The sequence below is a fragment of the Gorilla gorilla genome, chromosome 7, assembly GCF_029281585.2.
Source record: "Gorilla gorilla gorilla isolate KB3781 chromosome 7, NHGRI_mGorGor1-v2.1_pri, whole genome shotgun sequence".
NCBI classification, from domain to species: domain Eukaryota; kingdom Metazoa; phylum Chordata; class Mammalia; order Primates; family Hominidae; genus Gorilla; species Gorilla gorilla.
In genome coordinates, this window is record NC_073231.2 from 125,756,959 (window position 1) to 125,781,595 (window position 24,637).

At 43.3% G+C, this 24,637-nt stretch overlaps 1 protein-coding gene across 1 annotated transcript in view; it reads left to right on the forward strand.

Annotated features, from left to right (window-relative positions):
• DEPTOR (DEP domain containing MTOR interacting protein) overlaps positions 1-24,637 on the forward strand; it is a 178,796-nt gene that overhangs the window by 31,286 nt on the left and 122,873 nt on the right. Inside the window, exons 2-3 of the mRNA XM_019032870.4 lie at positions 21,674-21,852; positions 23,075-23,198. Coding sequence (XP_018888415.1) covers positions 21,674-21,852; positions 23,075-23,198 — 303 coding nt within the window. The remainder of the gene's footprint in view (positions 1-21,673; positions 21,853-23,074; positions 23,199-24,637) is intronic.

Here is a 24,637-nt window from a genome sequence, read left to right on the forward strand (position 1 = left end):
GGTAGTACAAAAAATGAAAAAAAAATTTTTTTTAACCAATAAATGTAAGTAAGTGTTTCCATGACTTCTGTGAGCCTTCCTAACAAATTATTTGAACTTGTGGAGGAGATGATGGGAATCTTGATTTAAAGCCAGTCAGTTAAAAATACAGGTGACTGCCTACTACTTGCAATTGCTATCTGGAGTGGGGGCAGTCTTGTGGGACAAGTGTAGCTGGGACTACAGGCATGCGTCATCCCGCCTGGCTAATTTTTGTATTTTTAGTAGAGATGGGGTTTCACCATGTTGGCCAGGCTGCTTGCAGCTCTTTTCTTAAAACAAAGAAATTGAGGACTTGAGTTGCTATTGAATCAAGCTGTTTGTCCCTGAGCTTCCCTTGTGTAATCAGTGGGAAAATTACAAGTCTGATAAATGCGGACTGATTTTCTGGACATTTTACATCATTGGAAAAATAAATCAGAGAGTTATCAGATTCCTCCAGGGCAAATGTAACTGTGATGTAAATCAGAGTCACCAAGGAACAGAGCCCTAGGCTAAAATAGATGCCAGGGCCTCATTTAAAAACCATGACAGCCAGCCCACTAATTCTCAGAACACAAGTATCAGTTACTTCTTGGTGCCTGGAGTGAGAGTTTGTCGTATTGGCTTTGCTTCCTAGCATCTCACACAATAACAAATGCTAGGATGGAAAGATATTGGAGACAGGTGCAGTAGTGTGATTATATTAAATTGAGAAAAGACTTTCAAAGGCTGTCTAGAATCTTAATGATTTCCAAAGGGTCCTCTTTCAGCTTCCCTACCTTGCCTCTGGTAGCCTAATTAATAGAGTGTGACTTTTTAGTTCTTGCCAAGTGCCACCCCAGTTCAAATGACAGCTGTCAGGAGAATGCGACAGATAACTGATGAAATCTTTAGTTACCTAGCTATCTTTAGAAGACACTGTCTTTGGCTTAATGAGTGCTGTATTTTATAAGTAGCCACAGGTGTTTGGCACCCTGTCAGCATTCTTGGGACTCTAAATAGAGTTAAGTTTTCCGTCTTTATATAGGCATCAGCAGGGTTTGAACACCTGCCCATCTACCATAGCAAAGTAGAAAGTTACAGAGAGAAAACAGAGCCTTTAGGGTGGCATGAAAGGTGTAAATATGCAAATTAACTCTACAGATAAAACCATTAACGTAAACAATTGCAAACCATGCAGAAATATTAATAAGACTAAATATGCTCTTTCAAATATGAGTCTTGATGAGTGAAAAATCCTAAGTTCTAGATTCTGTATGTGGCCTTGCCACTTACAAACTATTCATAACCAATTCCAATCACCAGAAGTGAACCTTCTTCTCATCTACAGACAGAGGTTAATCATCTCTTAACTAGGTTACATGCTTGTTTGCCAAATCAAGTTTTTGCAAATGAGATGCAGTATGTAGAGGTAATTTATAAGCCATAATGTGCTGAGCACATGAAATTTGGATTTATTATTATGTAGAACCTCATTAGGTATCAGATACATAGAACACTGGATAATCTGGAGCTACCACCTAAAGTCTCACTCACACCTGACATAAATTTCCACTTGGCTGTTGATAATGGCTTTGGCACCTCTTGTATTTTTTTCTGATCCTCAAACTGTTTTAAGTGACCTGGAGATCCAGATAGAGGTGTATGTAGATATATGAAATTGTATCTACCAAAGCCTCATCATATACAGGCATATACCAAGAGTATTCAGGGGCTACATTGGGAAACAGGTAGTCTGAAAATTTGACTCTAAGTATGTAGAACACCTGCAAAAGTCAGAGCACCTATGTTAAGAAAGGGAAAATGCAAACCTGGCATAAGCCAATATACAGATTACCAGAAGGTGCTTTTCACTGGCTGTGTCTAACAGACATAGAAAAGAAGATTTTCCTGAGGGTGGTATCAGATATGTGAAATAGCATTTTATTATGCAGCCCTGGGAAACATTTTTGTTTTCTACATTGTCAGTAGTGAAATATAAATTTTTAGGGTTTTTGAATGTTTTTCAGGCCTTATTTTTTATTTTTTTGAGACAGAGTCCCGCTCTGTCCCCCAGGCTGGAGTGCAATGGCACGATCTCGGCTCACTACAACCTCCGCCTCCTGGGTTCAAACAATTCTCCTGCCTCAGCCTCCCTAGTGGTTGAGATTATAGGTGCCCAGCTAAGTTTTGTATTTTCAATAGAGACAGAGTTTCACCGTGTTGGCCAGGCTGGTCTCGAACTCCTGACTTCAAGTAATCCACCCGCCTCAACCTCACAAAGTGCTGGGATTACAGGTGTGAGCCACTGCGCCCAGCCCCCAGGCTTCATTTTAACTCACATTCTGTTAGACATAAAAATAAATCACAGTACCAAGTGTTATTTGATGTCTGCATTGAGTACCAAAGATGGCCTAAACATTTGACTACATGAGTTAATGATGAGTAAGGGATAGTTAACCCCTAAAATGCTTAATGTGAAGTGGTTTGGGATCATTTGTGACTTTTTTGTTTCCTAGAGGGGTGTGTGTGTGTGTATGTTTGTGTATGTATGTTTCCACCACTGCGTCTGAGATTTTCGGTATTCAGCATTTTTGGTGGGTGCTGTTTTTATCTTTTCAACACAGCAGAGCTGCCTCCGCCCATTGCCTCACAGGACTTTAGTGAACAGGAGCACCTTCAGTGTTGGCTGTTTATCTCTGGGACTGACCAGATACCGTGGCCTTCTATCAATTTCCCTGCTAGCTAATGCTCTGACTTCTTTGCTCAGCTATCCATTGTCTCCTGGAGCGCCCTGTGAACCAGCCTGAGCTACACCTATCCAGACCTGCCTGGATCCTGACAGAGCTTCAGCCACAGCCAGGACCATGCTATGTACACACATTCTTTTTTTTTTTTTTTGAGACGGAGTTTCCCTCTTGTCACCCTGGCTGGAGTGCAATGGCGTGATCTTGGCTCACCACAACCTCCGTCTCCCGGGTTCAAGCGATTCTCCTGCCTCAGCCTCCCAAGCAGCTGGGATTACAGGCATGCACCACCAGGCCTGGCTAATTTTGTATTTTTAGTAGAGACAGAGCTTCACCATGTTGGTCACACTGGTCTTGAATTCCCAACCTCAGGTGATCCGCCCACCTCAGCCTCCCAAAGTGCTAGGATTACAGGCCTGAGCCACCACACCCGGCCCCTGCTGTGTACACATTCTGTGAAGAATAACATGTTCCTTTCTGAAGGAAGGGTCATGTAACATTTCTTATCCAGTGGAACTAAACACACACGGGTAGTCCAAATACTTCTTCATATTAATAGAAAGGTGATGGCAGAAACATTCTGAAGTCCTTCTCTTCCATGGACATGACAGCTATGAACACAGCTATCAAAGGACCCCACACTAGAGGCTCAAGGTTTGCATTCTGTGCTACACTATGGTTTCCTTCTGTCCAGACTGAAACAAAGATGAAAATCCAAACCTTTATACTCACGGAGTGTCATTTACCCTAAGCCCTGTCCCACACACTTTGGGAAATATGAAAGAAGAATGAGATAGTTTTTTACTCATCAAATTTGTAGTATAATTGAAGAGAATTAATGCAAATAAGATTAAAGTAATACAAAATATTATATAGGTAAACATGAGCATTTTAGAAAGTAGATCATATCTGTTGGATGAAAGAACACATCATGGAAGAAGGCTGAGGCATTTGAGTTTGGTGGATAAATAGGAAAAGAGGGAGAGCATATTCTGAAAAGGGAGTAGCCTAAATATAGGGAAGAGGCAGAAAGGAAGGATTGGGCTAAAATTGGAAGAGGAAAATAATGTTGGATAGATTGAGTTTTAACATATTAAGGAAACTTTGACTGGCATACACACACACAATTCCCTAACATATGGAATACAACATTTCCATTTGGAAGAAACAACACCTGTTTCAGTTACATAATCCTTGAACTCCAGAAACTGGGCCAGCATGAACAGTTGTTTAAGCTATGCCAGGTGTGCAGTTGGGAATCAATAAATGTGTTTCGGTTGAGAAATTTTTGCAAGCCCCTTAACTGCAAGCTGCCTCCGCGATAGCTGCGGATGTTCCTGAGAACACTTCTGAAGATTTGAAATATTTTTAAATCCAGAAAAACCTTGTCTATTCTCAAGTTATAGACGTGCAACACTCAAAGCCTGTGGCACTTTGGCAGCCTCAGCGTCTGTCCTGTGAACTGAAAATAGATGATCATAACCCCACACAGTGTTTGTACAGCAAGCTTAGCACAAGATTCACTTTAGTGTGTCCATCCTTGTTTGGAAGCCCAAAGGAAGTGAGATTTGCTGTTTTGTGCTCCCTGGCCTTGTGGCTTACGGTAGACCTTTTCAGTACAAAATGTGCCCAACACAGTTGATTCTATTTTGATCTTGTGTGTGAGGATGTATCCTAGAGGCTGTCAACCTAAAATAATAAAAAGGATCAGAATCTAGCTTTGTTTTTTTGTTTTTGTTTTGTTTTTTGTTTGTTTGTTTTTGAGATGGAGTCTTGCTCTGTTGCCCCGGCTGGAGTGCAGTGGCCCGATATTGGCTCACTGCAACCTCCACCTCCTGGGTTCAAGAGATTTTCCCTCCTCAGCTTCCTGAGTAGCTGGGATTACAGGCACCCACCACCACACCCAGTTAATTTTTGTATTTTTAGTAGAGATGGGGTTTCACCCAGTTGGCCAGGCTGGTCTTGTACTCCTGACCTCAAGTGATCGGCCTGCCTCGGCCTCCCAAAGTGCTGGGGATTATAGGCATGAGCCACTGCACGCAGCCAGAATCTAGTTTAAAGAGTGTTTATTCAAGCTCAAAGTTTGAGGACTACAGCACCAGGCACTTCCTAGTTGCCTTGGGGAGTGGTCTGGAAAACAAAAGAGAGGTTCACATTTTTAAGGAAAAAAGAGGACAAACAAAGAGAGGGGGCAATGACAAAAGTTGTTCATCAGGCATTTTCACTGGTTTACAGAAATAACATTGATTGGTGATTGGCTGTACATCGTTGAACTACAGGGTGTATGGCATTTTATGGCTACTTAGTGTCAGTCTATAGCCTACAAAGTAAGTGGCTTCAAGAGGTAATTATTTAGCTCAAGTGAGAGTGGGGATGTGACTGCTGTTACCTTTTAAATGTCTTTCTAAGCCTGATAATTTAAAGGGGCTCATATTCCTCAGATAAAAGGTTTTTATTTCTCATGGTTCATCAGGGTGTCCATAAAAACCTGAGAAGTTTGAGTTGAGAGATTTTAGAGATAAAGCCAGTCAGTTTCCTCAGGAAGCTGAGGTCTTAGTTGGGTGAGAGATCTCCCCAGGCCATGTTACCTAAACCAGCAATGCACACTCTTCAGTTAGGTGTCCTGACTCCTAGAGACAACACAGGCCCTGGCTTCTGTTGTTCCATCGAGGCTTGGACAATTGTCAAGTTGGCTTACCATGCCCTAGGATCACCTCTGTGCATCCTTTCCCATCCTTGTCCCATCAGCGGGACAAGCCCTCCTGCTTTCCCTTCTAAATCATGAGGCTTCCTAGTTTAAATTTCTTCCCCATCAAAATGGGAATGGCTTTAATACCTACCCAGTCTTTCTTTTCTTTTTTTTTTCCTTTTTTGTTCTTTTCTTTTCTTTTTTTTTTTTTTTTTTTTGAGAAGTCTTGCTCTGTCACCCAGGCTGGAGTGCAGTGGCACGATCTTGGCTCACTACAACCTCCACCTCCTGGGTTCAAGCGATTCTCCTTCCTCAGCCTCCCAAGTAGCTGGGACGACAGGCGAGTGCCACCATGCCTAATTTTTGTATTTTTAGTAGAGACGGGGTTTTGCCATGTTGCCCAGGCTGGTCTCAAACTCCTGACCTCAGGTGATCTGTCTGCCTCGGCCTCCCAAAGTGCTGGAATTACAGACATGAGCCACCATGCCCACCCTCTTATTTATTTCATAATGCAATGTTGGCTCTGTTTCATTCCAACCCCCTGGGTTTGCAAAGTGTGGTCCCTAATCAGTATCATCAGCATCACCCAAGCCTTTTTTTTTCTTTTTTGAGATGAAGTCTCACTCTGTTGCCCAGGCTGGAGCGCAGTGGCACGATCTTGGCTCATGGCAACCTCCGCCTCCCAGGTTCAAGTGATTCTCCTGCCTCAGCCTCCCTAGTAGCTGGGATTACAGGTGCTTGCCACCACGCCAGGCTAATTTTTGTACTTTTAGTAGAGACGGGGTTTCACCATGTTGGCCAGGCTGGTCTGGAAATCCTGACCTCAGGTGATCCGCCTGCCTGGGCTTCCCAAAGTGCTGGGATGACAGGCGTGAGCTTGCCAATCCCCCAAGCACTTTTGAAAAATGCAAATCCTTGGGCCCACCCCAAATCTATTGAATTACAAACCGTAGGAGGTGGAGCTCAGCCTTCTGTGTTTTACAAGCCCTTCAGGTGATTCTAACACAGTCTATTTGTGAGAATTACTGCTCTCACCTTCTCTGACTATAATAGTTGCAGCAGTCTGCAGATTACTTGGTGTGTATTTTTTATATTCCATGAGGGGGTGGTATATTGGGCAATATTATTATTTTTTTTTTTGAGATGGAGTCTCGCCCTGTCACCAGGCTGGAGGGCAGTGGCACAATCTCAGCTCACTGCAGCCTCTGCCTCCTGGGTTTAAGCAATTTTCCTGCCTCAGCCTCCCAAATGCCTGGGACTACAGCCATGTGCCACCACGCCCAGCTAATTTTTTAATTTTTTAGTAGAGGTGGGTTTCACCATGTTGGCCAGGATGGTCTCGATCTCTTGACCTTGTGATATGCCTGCCTCAGCCTCCCAAAGCACTGGGCTTACAGGCATGAGCCACGACACCCAGCCTATTTTAGTTATTATTTAAATAATGTTTTTATATTTGATCTTTCTATATATTTTGTCTTTGTCTGAAATTGTCCCTGAGACTGTTTCTTCTCAGGGAAGAAGTTTTCAGTTTCCAGGACTAAACATTTCATGGCAATGCAGTGTCTTTCTCAAGAGTGAGTATAATCTGGGTGTTTCCAGAAATGACTTGCAGGGCTGTCACAAACAGATTCTAGACTAGCTCTCTCATCAGCGGTCCACTCTTGGTTAAAGCACTAGATTAGCAACTCCTGTTTCCACAGTGGCGCCCAACCAATATTCTGGTAGCAGTCAGGAGGTCAAGGTTTAACTCTTATCTGGGAAAAGAGGCAAGTTACCTAACTTCTGTAAGTCTCCGTTTTTCCAGCTGTAAAACAGTGATATTGGCAAGGACTTGAACTAGATTGCCTGACATTTCTTTCCAGTTAAGACAATTCAGTGATTTTGGTTATCAGTTAAGTTGATACCGTAGAAGAGATGAGGTTGATTCCAGCAAACCTCGCAGTAGGGAGTGGCCAAGTACTCTCTCACCTGGACTTTTCTCTGCTTTGACTTACCACTCCACCAGAAGGGCTCTGTTTCTAATCCTTTAACAAAAGAGAACAGCCAAGTCTCTCCAGTAATTGCCAATCAATTTTTCCTTGATTCAGGACTTTATTTGTTAAAAAAAAAAAAAAAAAAAGCTGAAATGCTACTTAGTGGCCTCTTGATGGCACTTCTGGCAAAATCTGACTCTCATTTAATCCTCTCAATAACCCTATGAGACATTCTCTATCATTCCCATTTTACAGATAAGAAAGTAAAGGCACTGAGAAGTTGAAGGCTTTGTCCAAAGTTACACAGCGAATAACGGGTGGACGCTGGAGTGCAGTGGCGCGATCTCAGCTCACTGCAACCTCCACCTTCTGGGTTCAAGTGATTCTCCTGCCTTAGTCTCCCGAGTAGCTGGGATTACAGGCACATGCCACCAGGCTAGGCTAATTTTTTTTTTTTTTTTTTTTTTTTTAGAGATGGGGGTTTCACCATATTGGCCAAGGTGGTCTGAAACCCCAAACCTCAAGTGATCCACCCACCTGGGCCTCCCAAAATGCTGGGATTACAGGCACGAGCCACGGTGCCCAGCCAACAGGGATGTTATAAGGCTCAGCTCTGATAGTGTATTATGGCGCCATTCAGATGTAAGGTTATTACTGTTACTATGTCTGCTGTCCACCAAAGAAAAAGTTAAGCTTTTAAAGAATTAAAGTTAGTTTTATTTGGAAGGCTTACTGAGGACTATAGACAGGGGTCAGCAGCTCAGGAGCAGCCGTTTAGAAAGGTTCTATCCAACTGCCCCTGCACAGTATTTCAGCCCATTGCTTATATACAGGTGGTGGAGGTTCAGTACATGCAAAATCACATCAGACTTGTTCAGAAATTACATTAAGCTGAATCACATCAAGGTTTGGATGTAAGAGTGCATCTGGTTGTAGATTACAGAGGCATAATTACTAACCCCTTCAGATGTTATCTTATGGGTAGGAAAAGGCAAGGACTAGAGTCCTTTATCATTTGTTTATTTATTTGATTCGTTGTTTGTTTGAGACAGGGTCTGGATTTGTCACCCAGGCTGAGGCGTGTGCCGCCACACCTAGCTAATTTTTAAATTTTTGTTGCTAGAGATGGGGTTTCACCATGTTGCCAAGGCTGGTCTCGTACTCTTGGGCTTAAGCAATCTGACAGCCTTGGCCTCCAAAGTGCTGGGATTATAGGCGTGAGCCATGGTGTGGGGCCTCATTTACCTTTTAAAGTGTACAGTGACCCCGGCAAGAGACCTACGGGGCTGTGTGCTCTATCCTGTTTTGTCTTCAAAGTATCTTTCTAGAGAGCTGCACATTATTAGAGTCAAGGGCTTTGTGAAATTATGTTGGCAAACAGAAATGAGCAAACATGCCCTCTTATATGTGTTACATTGTCTCACTCTGCTAATACTCCATGTTGATTTCAAAGACAGTACATGATATATGAGATTCAGAATGAAACATGCTTCCTTCCTTGTGGGGAAAAGAAAGATCAGATTGTTACTGTGTCTGTGTAGAAAGAAGTAGTCATAGGGGACTCCATTTTGTTCTGTAATCTATAACCTTACCCCCAACCCTGTGCTCCCTGAAACGTGTGCTGTGTCAACTCAGGATTAAATGGATTAAGGGCTGTGCAAGATGTGCTTTGTTAAACAAATGCTTGAAGGCAGCAAGCTCTTAAGAGTCATCACCACTCCCTAATCTCAAGTACCCAGGGAAAGAAAGCACTGCAGAAGGCTGCAGGGACCTCTGCCTAGGAAAGCCAGGTATTGTCCAAGGTTTCTCCCCATGTGATAGTCTGAAATATGGCCTCGTGGGAAGGGAAAGACCTGACCATTCCCCAGCCCAACACCCGTAAAGGGTCTGTGCTGAGGAGGATTAGTAAAAGAGGAAGGAACGCCTCTTTGCAGTTGAGACAGGAGGAAGGCATCTGTCTCCTGCCCGTCCCTGGGCAATGGAATGTCTCGATGTAAAACCCGATTGTATATTCCATCTACTGAGATAGGTGAAAACCGCCTTAGGGCGGAGGTGGAACATGCAGGCAGCAACACTGCTCTTTAAGGCATTGAGATGTTTATGTGTATACATATCTAAAGCACAGCACTTAATTCTTTACCTTGTTTATGATGCAGAGAGCTTTGTTCACGTGTTTATCTGCTGACCCTCTCTCCACTATTATCCTATGATCCTGCCACATCCCCCTCTCCGAGGAACACCCAATAATGATCAATAAATACTAAGGGAACTCAGAGGCTGGCGTGGATCCTCTGTGTGCTGAACGCCGGTCTCCTGGGCCCCCTTTTTTCTTTCTCTATACTTTGCCTCTGTGTCTCTTTCTTTTCCAAGTCTCTCGTTCCACCTAACGAGAAAAACCCACAGGTGTGGAGGGGCAGCCCACCTCTTTACTTCCTGGGTGTGTTTATCCTCTCAATCCATTGCAGTGACAAGACACTGAGGTTGCATAGAACTTTGCTTTGTATTAACTTGACGTGAGTCCTGGAAGGGCTCTGTATAAGAGTTAGGACTCTGACTTGTTTTTTATTCACAGAGCCATTGCTAGTGAAACATTTGGCATGGACCACATTTATTTATTTATTTATTTATTTATTTATTTATTTATTTAGAGACAGATTTCACTCTTGCTGCCCAGGCTGGAGTGCAAAGGCACAACTGCGGCTCACTGCAGCCTCTGCCTCCCGGATTCCAGTGATTCTCCTGCCTCAGCCTCCCGAGTAGCTGGGATTACAGGCATGTGCCACCATGCCCAGCCAGTTTTTTATTTTATTTATTTATTTTTTGAGACAGAGTCTTGCTCTGTCACCAGGCTGGAGTACAGTGGCACGATCTTGGCTCACTGCAACCTCCGCCTCCTGGGTTCAAGCGATTCTCCTGCCTCAGCCTCCTGAGTAGCTGGGAGTACAGGCACGTGCCACCATGCCCAGCTAATTTTTGTATTTTTGGTAGAGACGAGGTTTCACCATGTTGGCCAGGATGGTCTTGATCTCTTGGCCTTGTGATCTGCCCTCCTTGGCCTCCCAAAGTGCTGGGATTATAGGCGTGTGCCACTGCGCCCAGCCTAATTTTGTATTTTTAGTAGTGACAAGGTTTCTCCATGTTGGTCAGGCTGGTCTCGAACTCCCAACCTCAGGTGATCAGCTTGCCTCAGACCCCCAAAATGCTGGGACTACAGGCCTGAGCCACTGCGCCTGGCCATGGAACACCTTATGAAGTGGTTACTGCAGCTATTTGCATAGTGTGTGTGTGTGTGTGTGTGTGTGTGTGTGTGTGTGTGTGTGTTGTCCAAGACCAATTGCTTCTGGCTCTACAGAATCACCTGTGCTCTGTTTATATAAACCAGTTCTATTCTCTTTCCTTCTTATTTCTATCTGTATTTGTTGTTTTGTTCTGATCAGGTTGGGAGAATTCAAGCATTTTCTTGAAGCAAAACTACATGAAATGTGTATTATGATCCCATTTCATGTAAAAAATATACAAATATAGCCATATGTGTACACATACCTAGAAGATTTCTGTAAGAATACATAGGCAGCTATTATATTAGGTTCCTTTGGAAAGTGGAGGTGGAGGAAAACCTGAAACATATTTTTTGCACAGTAGGTAGAAACATATAGTGACCTCCTATGTCCCCATCTCCTAGCTTCAGCAGTGATCAGTTCATTGCCAGTTAACCCAGCTTTAATAATTGTCTCTTCATCTGAACCGAGAAAAGAGACTTTTAATTTCATTTTTATATATATTTGAATTATTTTCTACTGTGAGGATATATTATTTTGATAATTTAAAATCTGAATTAGAAAATAAGTTCAAATATTAAAAGGAAATGCAGTGTGTTATATTTCCATTTTGTTTTTTTCTTTTAGACTCAGAGTCTTTCAAGGGTGTGTGATAAAGAGTGACTTTCCCTGGGTTCTCAGATCCCCAAGGACAGATATTGGCTGTTGCAGAACATCTGGAAAGGAGGAGAGCTGTAGTTTAAAGCATATCTATGTCAGTACTGTTGCCCAAATCACAGGCTCACACTGTCAGCCCCACTATTTGGCTTGCTGTGTTTGTTAAACTGTTTACTTTGGCTGAGATTTATGACGCTGTTTTAAAATGAGAATATGTGGTTTCAATCTCCCCTTTGTTCCCTGAGTCCCACAATCTGCCACAGTTCTCTGCAAGCTATTTTTGAAAAACAATTTCTACATTTCTTATCAGATGGACAGTGATTTTGCAGGTATTGTTAACACCCTGCACCCAGTAATGTTTGTTCTCTTAGGGCTGGAAGAGGAAATGGTCTGATGCAATTTCAGCAGCTGGTTAGCTGGACAGGAATAGAACATTACAGAATCACCTTGAATCTAAAGCCTGTGAACCAGCTGTCTGAGATGAATAATAGGAAGGTTTTTTTTTTTTTCTTAATTTATATTTCATAGCCAGTGGGATTGAAAATGCAGCTAAAATACAGATGGTCACTCTTCCCAATGGTTTAATGTGATTGGGACTCTGTTGCTCAGAAAACTATTCTATCTATGCTTCCCACCATGCTGAATACATAATATGCACGAATTAACTTTCACATCAATGAGATTTCTATCTCCTACTATTTGCTATGCACTAGAATTGCAACAATAAATAAGCAGCTCCCCTTTAGTATCCCTGATGTCATCTAGTTGTAATACAGTGTGATGAATGCTTTACTGTTGGTGCTAAAATATTGTGGGACAATAGAGGAGAGAGAAGGCTGTTTTCTGGCTTTGGAAGGCTGGGAAAACGTTCACAGAGGAGGTGCCCTTGAAAAGCTGACCCTTGAAGATAAGTCAAATGGTTATGAATTATTGAAGGCAGGAAGAAGGAGCATTCTAAGCAGAGGCATGGAGGGTGATTAGCATGTTCAGAGGCTGAAGAAGAGTTCAGAATATTCAGAGTACAAAGCAGGAATGCATGTGATTGGGAGGTGAGAGAGACAAGGAAGCTCAAGAGGGGATCTAGGGTCAAGGTGGAAGGCCTCCTTAGCTCCTGGGTAGGTGAGGTTCTTTTGGATCCAGGGAGTCGAGTCCCACTCAGCCCCCTGAGGGGATTGGTAGTGTCTTGGTTATTATACAAGTGCACATGGCTTGGAAGAGAAACTGGAAAACTCTAAGGATCTGAGGAACTCCTGCAACTTGTTCCTCTTGCATCCCTCTTGCTGCTTCAGGGGCTTCCTGTTGCTTTCTTGGCTTCTCTGTGCTGCCCCCACTCCCCTCTCCTTCCTGATGGTCCAGTTTCCTCGATGACTTTTAGCACTGAGTTTTTTTTTTTTTTTTTTTTTTTTTTTTTTTTTTGAGACAGGGTCTTGCTCTGTCACCTAGGCTGGAGTGCAGTGGTACAATCTCAGCTCACTGCAACCTCCATCTCCCAGGCTCAAGGGATCCTCCCGCCTCAGCCGGCGTAGTAGCTGGGACTAAAGGCATGTGCCACCACACCCAGCTAATTTTTGTATTTTTAGTAGAGATGGGGTTTCACCATATTGGCCAGATTGGTCTCGAACTCCTGACCTCAGGCAATCCACCCGCCTCGGCCTCCCAAAGTGCTGGGATTACAGGTGTGAGCCACCATGCCCAGCTGAAAATAACATCATTTCTATTAGTGTCCTTATACATTCATCTGTTCACCAAATATTAAGTATTTGCTGTGCCAGGCAAAACACATATGTGTGCAGTGTGAAAATTTTTATCTCTTTATTGGGACAGTTTTTCTGGAATATACAATTTTCAAAGCTCATTTTTAGAAGTCTGTGTTTCTGACTACAAAAGAAAAAAGATAATAGCACAGTTCTTATAGATTTTAACCCTGGTGACATGTCTAAAAATATTGAGTTCTAGGCTATATCCTGGATCCAAAATTATTTCCCCCCCATCATACTCAGTTTTCTTAAACATGGAACTGTACCAGGACCCAGTGGGACAGTAGGAATAGTGTGTAGTGCTTCTCCCCTTCCACCCTTGCAGGGAACTGGTGGAAATCAGGAATGTTCAAGAATTAGCCCTGAGCTCCAGGGTCATAGAAGGATAGTAACTGAAAGGTTCTATTCTGTAGTTTTTTTGGTTTTTTTTTTGTTTTGTTTTTTTTTTTGAAACAGGGTCTTGCTCTGTCACCCAGGCTGGAATGCAGTGGCATGATATCGACTCACTGCAACCTCTGCCTTCTGGGTTCAAGCAATTCTCCTGCCTCAGCCTCCCGAGCAGCTGGGACTACAGGCACACACCACCACACCCGGCTAATTATTTTGTAGTATTTAAACATAAATAGGCTGGGCGCAGTAGCTCAGGCCTGTAATCCCCAGCACTTTGGGAGGCCGAGGTGGGTGGATCACCTGAGGTCAGGCATTTGAGACCAGCCTAGCCAACATGATGAAACCCCGTCTCTTCTAAAAATACAAAAAATTAGCTGGGCATGGTGGCAGGCACCTGTAATTCCCACTACTCGGGAGGCTGAAGCAGGAGAATTGCTTGAATCCAGGAGGTGGAGGTTGCAGTGAGCCAAGATGGCGCCATTGCACTCCAGCCTGGGCAACAAGAGTGAAACTGTCTCAAAAAAAAAAAAAAAAAAAAGATAAATACTATCTGATAATTCTCTTAGGTTGGAAAGTTTACAGGAGCTAAAACTCTTCTCTTGGCTCATAATATATTCTTTCTCCTACTATATATAACAAATTACATAGTAGCTTGTTCCACATTTTAATTTCTAAGTAAATTGGTCTTCATTATTCTTGGATTCCTGACAGACATCACATCTAAGAATTAATATTTTGCATTCTGCCACTCTGAGCATGTTAAACAAATTACTCAGTGTCGTTGTCACTGAATTAATTAGAAGGATTCATGGGATGACTTTAGCACACCCTATGTAAACTTGTTTTTTTGTTTTTTTAAGCCGGTGCTTAGTTTTTATTATTAATAATTACAACTCTACATAGGTATCATTTGTGGTTTTAGAATTGACTGCCTCAGGGAGTTGTTATGAGGATTAATGCCCACAAAGCAGTTCAAACTGTCCCTAGCACATAGATGCATAAGATTATCTTCATTTTACCAGTAAAAACTCTGATGCTCAGAGGTTGTAGAGTTACTGGCAGCACCAGGATGAGAACCAAGTCTTTGTATTCCTAATCCCGTTTTTCTCATTATCCTCAGAACTGACATTTTGGGGTGAAATCTGTGATAGTCAGAAATGAACAAATCTGTGTGGAGTGGAAATGTAGCAAGCCCTGGTGGGACAGTAGGGATAGTGTGTAGTGCTTCTCTCCAGGAAGTATTTCAGACCCAGGAAGAGTTGGTGGGTCTGCACTTCCTGAAACACCATCCCCGAACATGGGCTGGTTGTCAAAAGGAAGAACTGAACCTCATTGGCTTGCTGGGAAATACTCCTGCCACCTCTTTTGTTCTGAAGATCACCTAGGTCTTCCCTGGAGCTGTGCGCTGGAGGCTATTTTAGTTGGTTTTGTTTAGACTTATTATGTATATTGAGGTAATATTATAAATTAATTTAGTGGCTTAAAAAATCTCCATATCTATTAACTTCTATCTGCTGTATTTATTTATTTGTTTATTATTTATTTATTTATTTTTGAGATGAGGTCTCTCTGTGGTGCCCGGGCTGGAATGCAGTGGCATGATCTTGGCTCACTGCAACTTCCACCTCCCAGGCTCAAGTGATGCTCCCACTTCAGCCTCCCAAGTAGCTGGGATTACAGGTGTGTGCCACAACACCCAGCTAATTTTTGTATTTTTGTAGAGATGGGGTTTTGTCATGTTGCCCAGGCTGATTTGAACTCCTGATGTCAAGTTATCCTCCCGCCTTGGCCTCCCAAAGTCCTGAGATTATACGTGTGAGCCACCATGCCCAGCCTATCTGCTTTAATTGCTTTTTCTTTATTGAAGTATTTTTTCAATAAGAATTTCATTTTTCAACTATGTGATTTATTTGTCCTGACAGTTTATAATTTGCTTGCTAAACTGACATCCATTTATTTTCCAAGATCTATATCTCCCTCTTCATAATTATTTTATCTTTGAATCCTTATTTTCTTGACTTTATGTTCTTTTTAAATTGTTTTAAATTTTTTTATAGTTCAGACCACTTTAAGGAAATTGTTTCTTGAATTGTGTTTTCTTTCAGACAGGGTTCTTCTTATCTACTGAATACTCTCTTTTTCTCTTCCCTCTGTTTTTCCTTTCTTTTCTTTTTTCTTTCTTTTTTTTTTTTTTTTTTGGTATTATTTTTGCTTCACAGTATCACATAGCTGTTTGCTTTTCCCCATGATGTTTATGCTTAATGCAGACAGTTTTGTCCATGCTTTCAATCTGTCCATACTCTATCTGTGCTCGGAAATAAAGGTAGGTGACATCTCCTTAGCACCTTCCTAAGTCATCTCAGAATGTCATTTTCCCCTCTGAGCTAAATTTGATAGCTAATTATTTGTTCCATTGTTTTACAGCTTAAGGGCTCCTGGTGATGGAAGAAGAGAGTCTTGCTTCTGAGGTTTTGTTCAACTTCCTGTCCTAGGGTTCATTTCACATAGTCAGAGATGGATCCCACTGCTATGGAGGGATATTTTTGCTGCTGCAATGGTCCCCAAATTTATTATTGAGTTTGGGAGGCTTCACTGTTAGAGAAAAGGTCTAGTTCTTCATCTCCTTCATTGCACCTATCTTTCCCCAACAGCCATTTCAACTGTCTCCTAATCAGAAGACAGAAAACTCAGTTATTTATGGGTTTTTTTTTCTTCAAACTTTGGGGTTATTAATGAAAATTCTGAGGATTTCATTGACTTAGCAACAAGGCTTCTGGGTGGTGAGGGTCTACTTGCCTTACCTTGCCACTCTAAAATCTCCTGCTTATTTTTTTGGCTGCTACTTTATTTATGTTTTCATCTTTTCCCTTTATTCAAAAATTACAAAGCCTTTTGGTCATTTCAATGGGTAGAGAGCATTTTAAGGCTAATCTACCCTATCGGTAATACAAGCCTAAATCACTTTATTATATCATGATTCCTTTTGTTTGTTTATTCATTTAGTTTTATTTTTTTATTTTTTTCTTTCCAACTTTTATTTTCGTTTCAGGGAATTCACGTGCAGGTTTGTTACATGAATAAACTGCATGTTGCAGGGGTTTGGCGTACAGATTATTTCGCCACCCAGGTGATGAGCATAGTAGGCAATAGGTGGTTTTTGAGTCCTCACCCTCCTCCCACCCTCCACACTCAAGTAGGCCCCTGTATTAGTCCATTCTCATGCTGCTAATAAAGGCATACCTGAGGCTAGGTAATTTATAAAAGAGAGAGGTTTAATGGACTGTCAGTTCCACATGGCTGGGGAAGCCTCATAATCATGGCAGAAGGTAAAGGAAGATACATGGCCGTGGGCAAGAAAACTTGTGCAGTGAAACTCCCATTTATAAAACCATCAAGGCTGGGTGTGGTGGCTCACGCCTGTAATCACAGCACTTTGGGAGGCCGAGGTGGGTGGATCACTGGAGGTCAGGAGTTTCAGACCAGCCTGGCCAACATGGTGAAACCCCGTCTCTACTAAAAATACAAAAAATAGCTGGGAGTGGTGGTGCACACCTGTAATCCCCACGACTTGGGAGACTGAGGCAGGAGAATTACTTGAACACGGGAGGTGGAGATTGCAGTGAGCCGAGATTGCACCACTGCACTCCAGCCTGGGCAACAGAGTGAGACTCTGCCTCAAAAACAAACAAACGAAAATAATAACAACAACAATAATGAGAACAACAAAAAAACCCCATCAGATCTCGAGATTTATTCATTACCACGCGAACAGTATGGGGAAAACTGCCCCATGATTCAATTATCTCCACCTGGCCCTGCCCTTGACACACAGGGATTATTACAATTCACGGTGAAATTTGGGTGGGGACACAGTCAAACCATATCAGCCCCAGTGTCTATTGTTGCCTGTTTACTTTTTGTTTTTTTGACACAGAGTTTTGCTCTGTTGCCCAGGCTGGAGTGTAGTTGTGCAATCTCAGCTCACTGCAACCTCTGCCTCCCAGATTCAAGCAATTCTCCTGCCTCAGCCTCCTTAGTAGCTGGGATTACAGGCATGCACCACCGTGCCTGGCTAATTTTTGTATTTGCAGTAGAGATGGGGTTTCACCATGTTGGCCAGGCTGGTCTTGAGCTCCTGACCTCAAGTGATGCACCTGCCTTGGCCTCCCAAAGTGCTGGGATTACAGGCGTGAGCCACCATGCCCGGCCTGTTGTTTCCTTCTTGATGTCTATGTGTTCACAATGTTTAGCTCCCTTTTAGAAGAGAGAACATGTGGTATTGGTTTTCTGTTCCAGCATTAATTTGATTAGGATGCCAATTAAAAACATTTATGTAGTTAGGGTTTCTTTTTCTTTGTCTGGCAACTTCTGTTTGCTGTTTTTTTAAAAAATTATCTTCCTTAATATGAAGAAAGGGAGATTCTGTGCTCCGATTTCACTCCACCAGCTTTACCAATTTATAATCTTTACAGTTCCCATTTCCTACCTGGTCCTTGGCAAATGAAGGCCAGTCTGGCTCCAAGCACATGGGTTGAAGTATCTTCTGGAATACTTCGATAAACATGATGATTCAGGTGCTCTAAAAAAATCACACAACTAGCTTTCCCTAGAAGAGGAAGCCCTAAGGACTCAAAGTATCTTCTGGCATCAGTGTAGGTTCCTTTCTTTTTTAGCATAAAACATTAATCCTAATGTACTAACCTTCAAGGTTAATAAAATATATCCCCCATAAGGTTGTCAGAAAATGCAGAGTGCCCTCTAAAATTTGAATTATAGATACAGTATAATAAATTGTTTTTTTAAAGTATAAGTAGGTCCCATGCAATATTTGGGTCAAGCTTTTACTGCACAATGGTTTGCTGTTTATCTGAAATTCAAATTTAGCTGGGTTTCCTGTCTGGTTTTTCCTTACTAAACCTGGCAGCCCTACTCTATCACCACCATCTTATGAGAATGTTTTCTGGGTCTACTGGATACCTCTCCTTTAGTATTTTCCTGATATCACTGATATCCTCATCTCTGTTACTAGTGGATTCATTGCTATGTCCTTTCCTTAGCCAATCCTATAGTATGACTTGACTCTTAAGTTTTAGATAATAAATATTTGCAGATGGTAGAACATTGTACAGTAAATAAGCATCATTAACATTTATTCCCAATTATTTAGCACTCAGCCAAAGAGCAGTAATAAAGCACATAAGATAGCCTTTGAGCGACCAAAATAGATGTCATAAATTCCATGCCCAAAATGCTCATTTTCTTTCTTTTTTTTTAAATTATTATTTATTTTTATTTTTATTTTTATTTTTTTTAATTGATCATTCTTGGGTGTTTCTCGCAGAGGGGGATTTGGCAGGGTCATAGGACAATAGTGGAGGGAAGGTCAGCAGATAAACAAGTGAACAAAGGTCTCTGGTTTTCCTAGGCAGAGGACCCTGCGGCCTTCTGCAGTGTTTGTGTCCCTGGGTACTTGAGATTAGGGAGTGGTGATGACTCTTAAGGAGCATGCTGCCTTCAAGCATCTGTTTAACAAAGCACATCTTACACCGCCCTTAATCCATTTAACCCTGAGTGGACACAGCACATGTTTCAGAGAGCACAGGGTTGGGGGTAAGGTCACAGATAACAGGATCCCAAGGCAGAAGAATTTTTCTTAGTACAGAACAAAATGAAGTCTCCCATGTCTACTTCTTTCTACACAGACACGGCAACCATCCGATTTCTCAATCTTTTCCCCACCTTTCCCCCCCTTCTATTCCACAAAACCGCCATTGTCATCATGGCCTGTTCTCAATGAGCTGTTGGGTACACCTCCCAGATAGGGTGGTGGCCGGGCAGAGGGGCTCCTCACTTCACAGTAGGGGCGGCCGGGCAGAGGCGCCCCTCTCCTCCCGGACGGGGCGGCTGGCCGGGCGGGGGGCTGACCCCCACCTCCCTCCCGGACGGGGTGGCTGCGGGGCGGAGACGCTCCTCACTTCCCAGACGGGGTGGCTGCCGGGCGGAGGGGCTCCTCACTTCTCGGAAGGGGGCGGCTGCCGGGCGGAGGGGCTCCTCACTTCTCAGACGGGGCGGTTGCCGGGCGGAGGGTCTCCTCACTTCTCAGACGGGGCGGCCGGGCAGAGACGCTCCTCACTTCCTAGATGGGATGGCGGCCGGGAAGAGGCGCTCCTCACTTCCTAGATGGGACGGCGGCCGGGCAGAGACGCTCCTCACTTTCCAGACTGGGCAGCCAGGCAGAGGGGCTCCTCACATCCCAGACGATGGGCGGCCAGGCAGAGACACTCCTCACTTCCCAGACGGGGTGGCGGCCGGGCAGAGGCTGCACTCTCGGCACTCTGGGAGGCCAAGGCAGGCGGCTGGGAGGTGGAGGTTGTAGCGAGCCGAGATCACGCCACTGCACTCCAGCCTGGGCACCATTGAGCACTGAGTGAACCAGACTCCGTCTGCAATCCTGGCACCTCGGGAGGCCGAGGCTGGCGGATCACTCGCGGTTAGGAGCTGGAGACCAACCCGGCCAACACAGCGAAACCCCGTCTCCACCAAAAAAATACGAAAACCAGTCAGGCGTGGCGGCGCGCGCCTGCAATCGCAGGCACTCGGCAGGCTGAGGCAGGAGAACCAGGCAGGGAGGTTGCAGTGAGCCGAGATGGCAGCAGTACAGTCCAGCCTGGGCTCGGCATCAGAGGGAGACCGTGGGGAGAGGGAGGCGGAGAGGGAGGGGGAGGGGGGAGGGGGAGGGGGAGAGGGAGAGCCATTTTCTTTCTTCGTAGATGTTCATATCAGGCTTTTGCTCAAAATATTTTAAATCCTAAATACTGACTACTTAGCAGACCATGGCAGAGCAGAAACAGCAGATTAGGGGAACTGCTTGAGTTTAGGAACAAGGACAACATATGCATATCACAGCAGGACAGGGAAAGGAGATAGGAGAATGAGAAACAGACCTTATGAAGTTCTGGAACCACTGGGTGCAAAGAACATAGCTCTGGCCATTTACGTGGTCTCTGAAGGCACCACTGTGGCAACATTCCATGCCATGGAGCCACAAGCTAGCATTCAGCTAGAGGGTGTATTGGGACAATATTGGTATTAGTAACAGATACCTGAATAAACTCACTAAAGCACAGGGAATGTATCGATTCATGTAATTTAAACCCAGGTTAGGTGGCTTCATGAACTGTTGAATTCAGGTGCTCAAACAGGGTTGTTTGTAATCTCTCTGTCTCTCTCTTTTGTCTCTATCTCTTTATCTATCTGGTCCACTTTGCTCTGTGTTGTATTTCTTTCTAGGCAGATTCTTCCTTTATGATGGCAAGATTGGCTAGTAGTAGCTCAAGACACATATATACATATATATATACACATATATATTACATATATAAAAATATATATATTATATATATTTTAAGATGGAGTTTCACTCTCGCTGCCTAGGCTGGAGTGCAATGGCACGATCTCAGCTCACTGCAACCTCCACCTCCCAGGTTCAAGCGATTCTCCTGCCTCAGCCTCTTGAGTAGCTGGGATTACAGGCACCTGCTACCACACCTGGCTAATTTTTGTATTTTCAGTAGAGATGGGTTTTCACCATGTTGGCCAGGGTGGTCTCAAACTCCTGACCTCAAGTGATCCTCCTGCCTCAGCATCCCAAAGTGCTGGGATTACAGATGTGAGCCACCACACCCTGATGTATGTCTGTAGTGCCTAGAAGTACCTAACAGGCAGGTAGTAGACATTCATTAATATTAGTTATATGAATGAATGACTACAAGTAGGGTGGGCCCTGAACAATTTGTGATAAAGAGGGTGCACTTTGTTTCAGCGTATTTCTAGGGTTTTTGTTTGCTGGTTGAAACAATAACCCCACCGGAGAGAGAAAAAGCAAGGAGTGAGGCAGAGTAGGGGATGGAGAGCTTTTCTCACTCTCAGGAGTGGCAGGAGGGTTCTGGGTTGGCTGTGATTGTTTCACCCTCATATTTACCTCTGTCATCTAGATCAGAGGCTGCAGTCACTTTCTGGAGCCTTTGAACTCTGACAGTATGGAAATCACCAAGCGAGCTAAAGATATTCAATGACACCTTCATGCCTTTAGAACTTCTGTTATGTTATTACTGTCTGGGATTGGCTTAATAATTTGTGCTGTCATCAAAATTTCCAAAGTAATTGCTAATTTTTCTTTCAGGCTCAGGCTGCATGAAGAAAAGGTTATTAAAGATAGACGTCATCATCTCAAGACCTACCCAAACTGTTTTGTCGCAAAAGAACTGATTGACTGGCTGATTGAACACAAAGAGGCTTCCGACAGAGAGACGGCAATTAAACTCATGCAGAAATTAGCAGACCGGGGCATTATTCACCATGGTGAGTGTGGTGGCGAGTCAAGGTGACTGGAGAGAAATGGAAGGACTAAATCTTTTCATGAACATACCCACTTAAGAAAGAAAACATTTTGCTTTATTTTGTCTCCAGCGTACCTCTCCCTGATTGCATTTTCTTCCTGCCTCTAAGAGGCATTTGGGTTCTTTTTTTTTTTTTGTATTTTTAGTAGAGACCGGGTTTCACCCTGTTGGTCAGGCTGGTCTCGAACTCCTGACTTTGGGTGATCTGCCCGCCTCAGCCCCCCAAAGTGCTGGGATTACAGGCGTGAGCCACTGTGCCCAGCTGGCATTTGGGTTATTTCTATGTACTGCTTTATACCTGTCTGTATATGCATCTTTAAGGAATGCATCATATTGTTTTAAAAGTTTTCTATCATTATAGAAGTGCATATTTATTCTTTTGCAACTTGATCAACACACTGTGAGCTTCATCCATGTTGATAGTGTATGTCTTATTTGTTATTTTTGCTGTTGTATAATACATATGTATAATTATGCCACTATACGTTTTTCAGTGGGCATTTACATGGTTTCCAAGTATTTGCTGTTACTCTCAGTGGGTTCAATGAAGATTCACCAACATGTCTTCTTGAAATCTCTCATCCTGGCCTCGACCTTTGCACATGTCATCGTTCTCTTGGAATACTCTTTCACCTCATTTTTTTGCCCAGTTTTGATTCATTCTTCAGGTCTCCACTTACATGCAAACTCTTCAGGGAAGCTTTCTTTTTCGAAAGCTGTGTCACTGTGTTCCTGGGGCACTGGGTACTCTTCCTTTGGGATCCCATTGCACTCTCTCCTTACCTCTGTAGCCTTATCATACCATATTTCAATTACAGTTGACATTTCTCCTTACCTCACTAGATTTCACATTCTTTGAGGCTGATGCATGCCCCAATATGCTTTAGAAGAATTTGTGGATTGCATGATGAATTGAATTGTGTGAACTTCCTAAATATGATGATGATGATGATGATGATGACTATGGTGATGGTGACGGTGATAATAATAGCTAAAAATACTGAGGACTTACTCTGTACCAAGTACTATGTAACTATTTTACAAGTATTAGCTCATATGGTACATATTTGCATGCATGAAGAATTTGGTAGTGAAATAATTCTTAATTAGCATCATACTTCGCTTGAGTAATTAAATGAGCGATTTTTTTTCTCATTTGCTTCTCTGTGCATATTGTGTTTCAGTGTGTGATGAGCATAAGGAATTCAAGGATGTCAAACTCTTCTACCGCTTTAGAAAGGATGACGGCACCTTCCCATTGGATAATGAAGTGAAGGCCTTTATGAGAGGACAGAGGCTATATGAAAAGTATGTTCCACATGAAATCCCCCCTGTAATCTTGACTTATAGAAAGAAGCAGAACTGTGCCAGTCTCATTATGTTGATTTCAGCGTGGCTTTTCTATGTGGGCTGGTTACATAACTGTTCTTTTCCATATGAGAAAACTATCAAGCATTTGCTGTCTCTTTGCCAGAAAATAAGTCAATTTCATAAGGTTCTTAATAAAGAATTTACTTAAATCTTATTTTCTGTATATAAGTTGATTCTACAAAGCTCCAGAATTTTTGTTTACCATCAAATGATGTGGATGCCCCTTTCCTCTCTTATTTTTATTTTTTATTTTTTGGCACTGAGTCTCACTCTTGCCCAGGCTGGAGTGCAGTGGCATGATCTCGGCTCACTGCAACCTCCGTCTTCTGGGTTCAAGTGATTCTCGTGCCTCAGCCTCCTGAGCAGCTGGGACTACAGGTGTGAGCCATCACACCTGGCTAATTTATGTATTTGTAGTAGAGACAGGGTTTCACCATGTTGGCCAGGCTTTTCTCAAACTCCTGACCTCAGGTGATCTACCAACTTCGGCCTCCCAAAGTGCTAGCATTGCGGGTGTGAGCCACGGTGCTTGGCCCCCTTTTTTCTTTTAAATACTGTTGTTATGTAAATTGGAGTTTCAGGCTTGTAAGTGACTGGAGAAGCAGCATCGAGAGCAGGGGAATTGGTCAGGCCAGGAGATGAGTAGTGAGAGAACTTCAGATAGCTGGATGTCTATGAGGAACAAGTTTCAGCTCTTTCAAGAGATAAGTATAGTGTAGCACAGGAGTATTTGGTTGGTGGGTCTCGAATCTTCTGAGTGGCCATCTCTGGGTTGATCTGCTACTTCTGTGGCCTCTTTACCATTCTGCCTTCCTAATTTAGTTTTCCAGGGCAACCATTAGAAAAAGGGGTGCAGAAGCAATGGCACGTGCTTTGTAACCCTGGCTGCCTTACAAGACTTGAGGGAATTGAAAAATACATATTTATCGGCCAGGCACGGTGGCTTATGCCTGTAATCCTAGCACTTTGGGAGGCCGAGGTGGGTGGATCACTTGAGGTCAGGGGTTGGAAACTAGCCTGGCCAACATGGTGAAAGCCCGTCTCCACTAAAAATACAAAAATTAGCCCACCATGGTGGTGAGTGCCTGTCATCCCAGCTACTTGGTAGGCTGGGTACGAGAATCGCTTGAAACCAGGAGGCAGAGGCTGCAGTGAGCCGGGATCACGTTACTGCACTCCAACCTGGGTGACAGAGTGAGACACCATCTCAAAACTAAAACAAAAACAAAACATATTTGTCACATAAAAGAGCCTGTTGTACAGTGGGTGGGGGTAAGGGTCTGGGTGGGTATCTGAGTGGTCAGATTAATTGGCATGATGGTTAAAAGCCAGACAGAGTTTGAAGTGTAGCCCTGTCACCTTACCTTTGTAAAGCT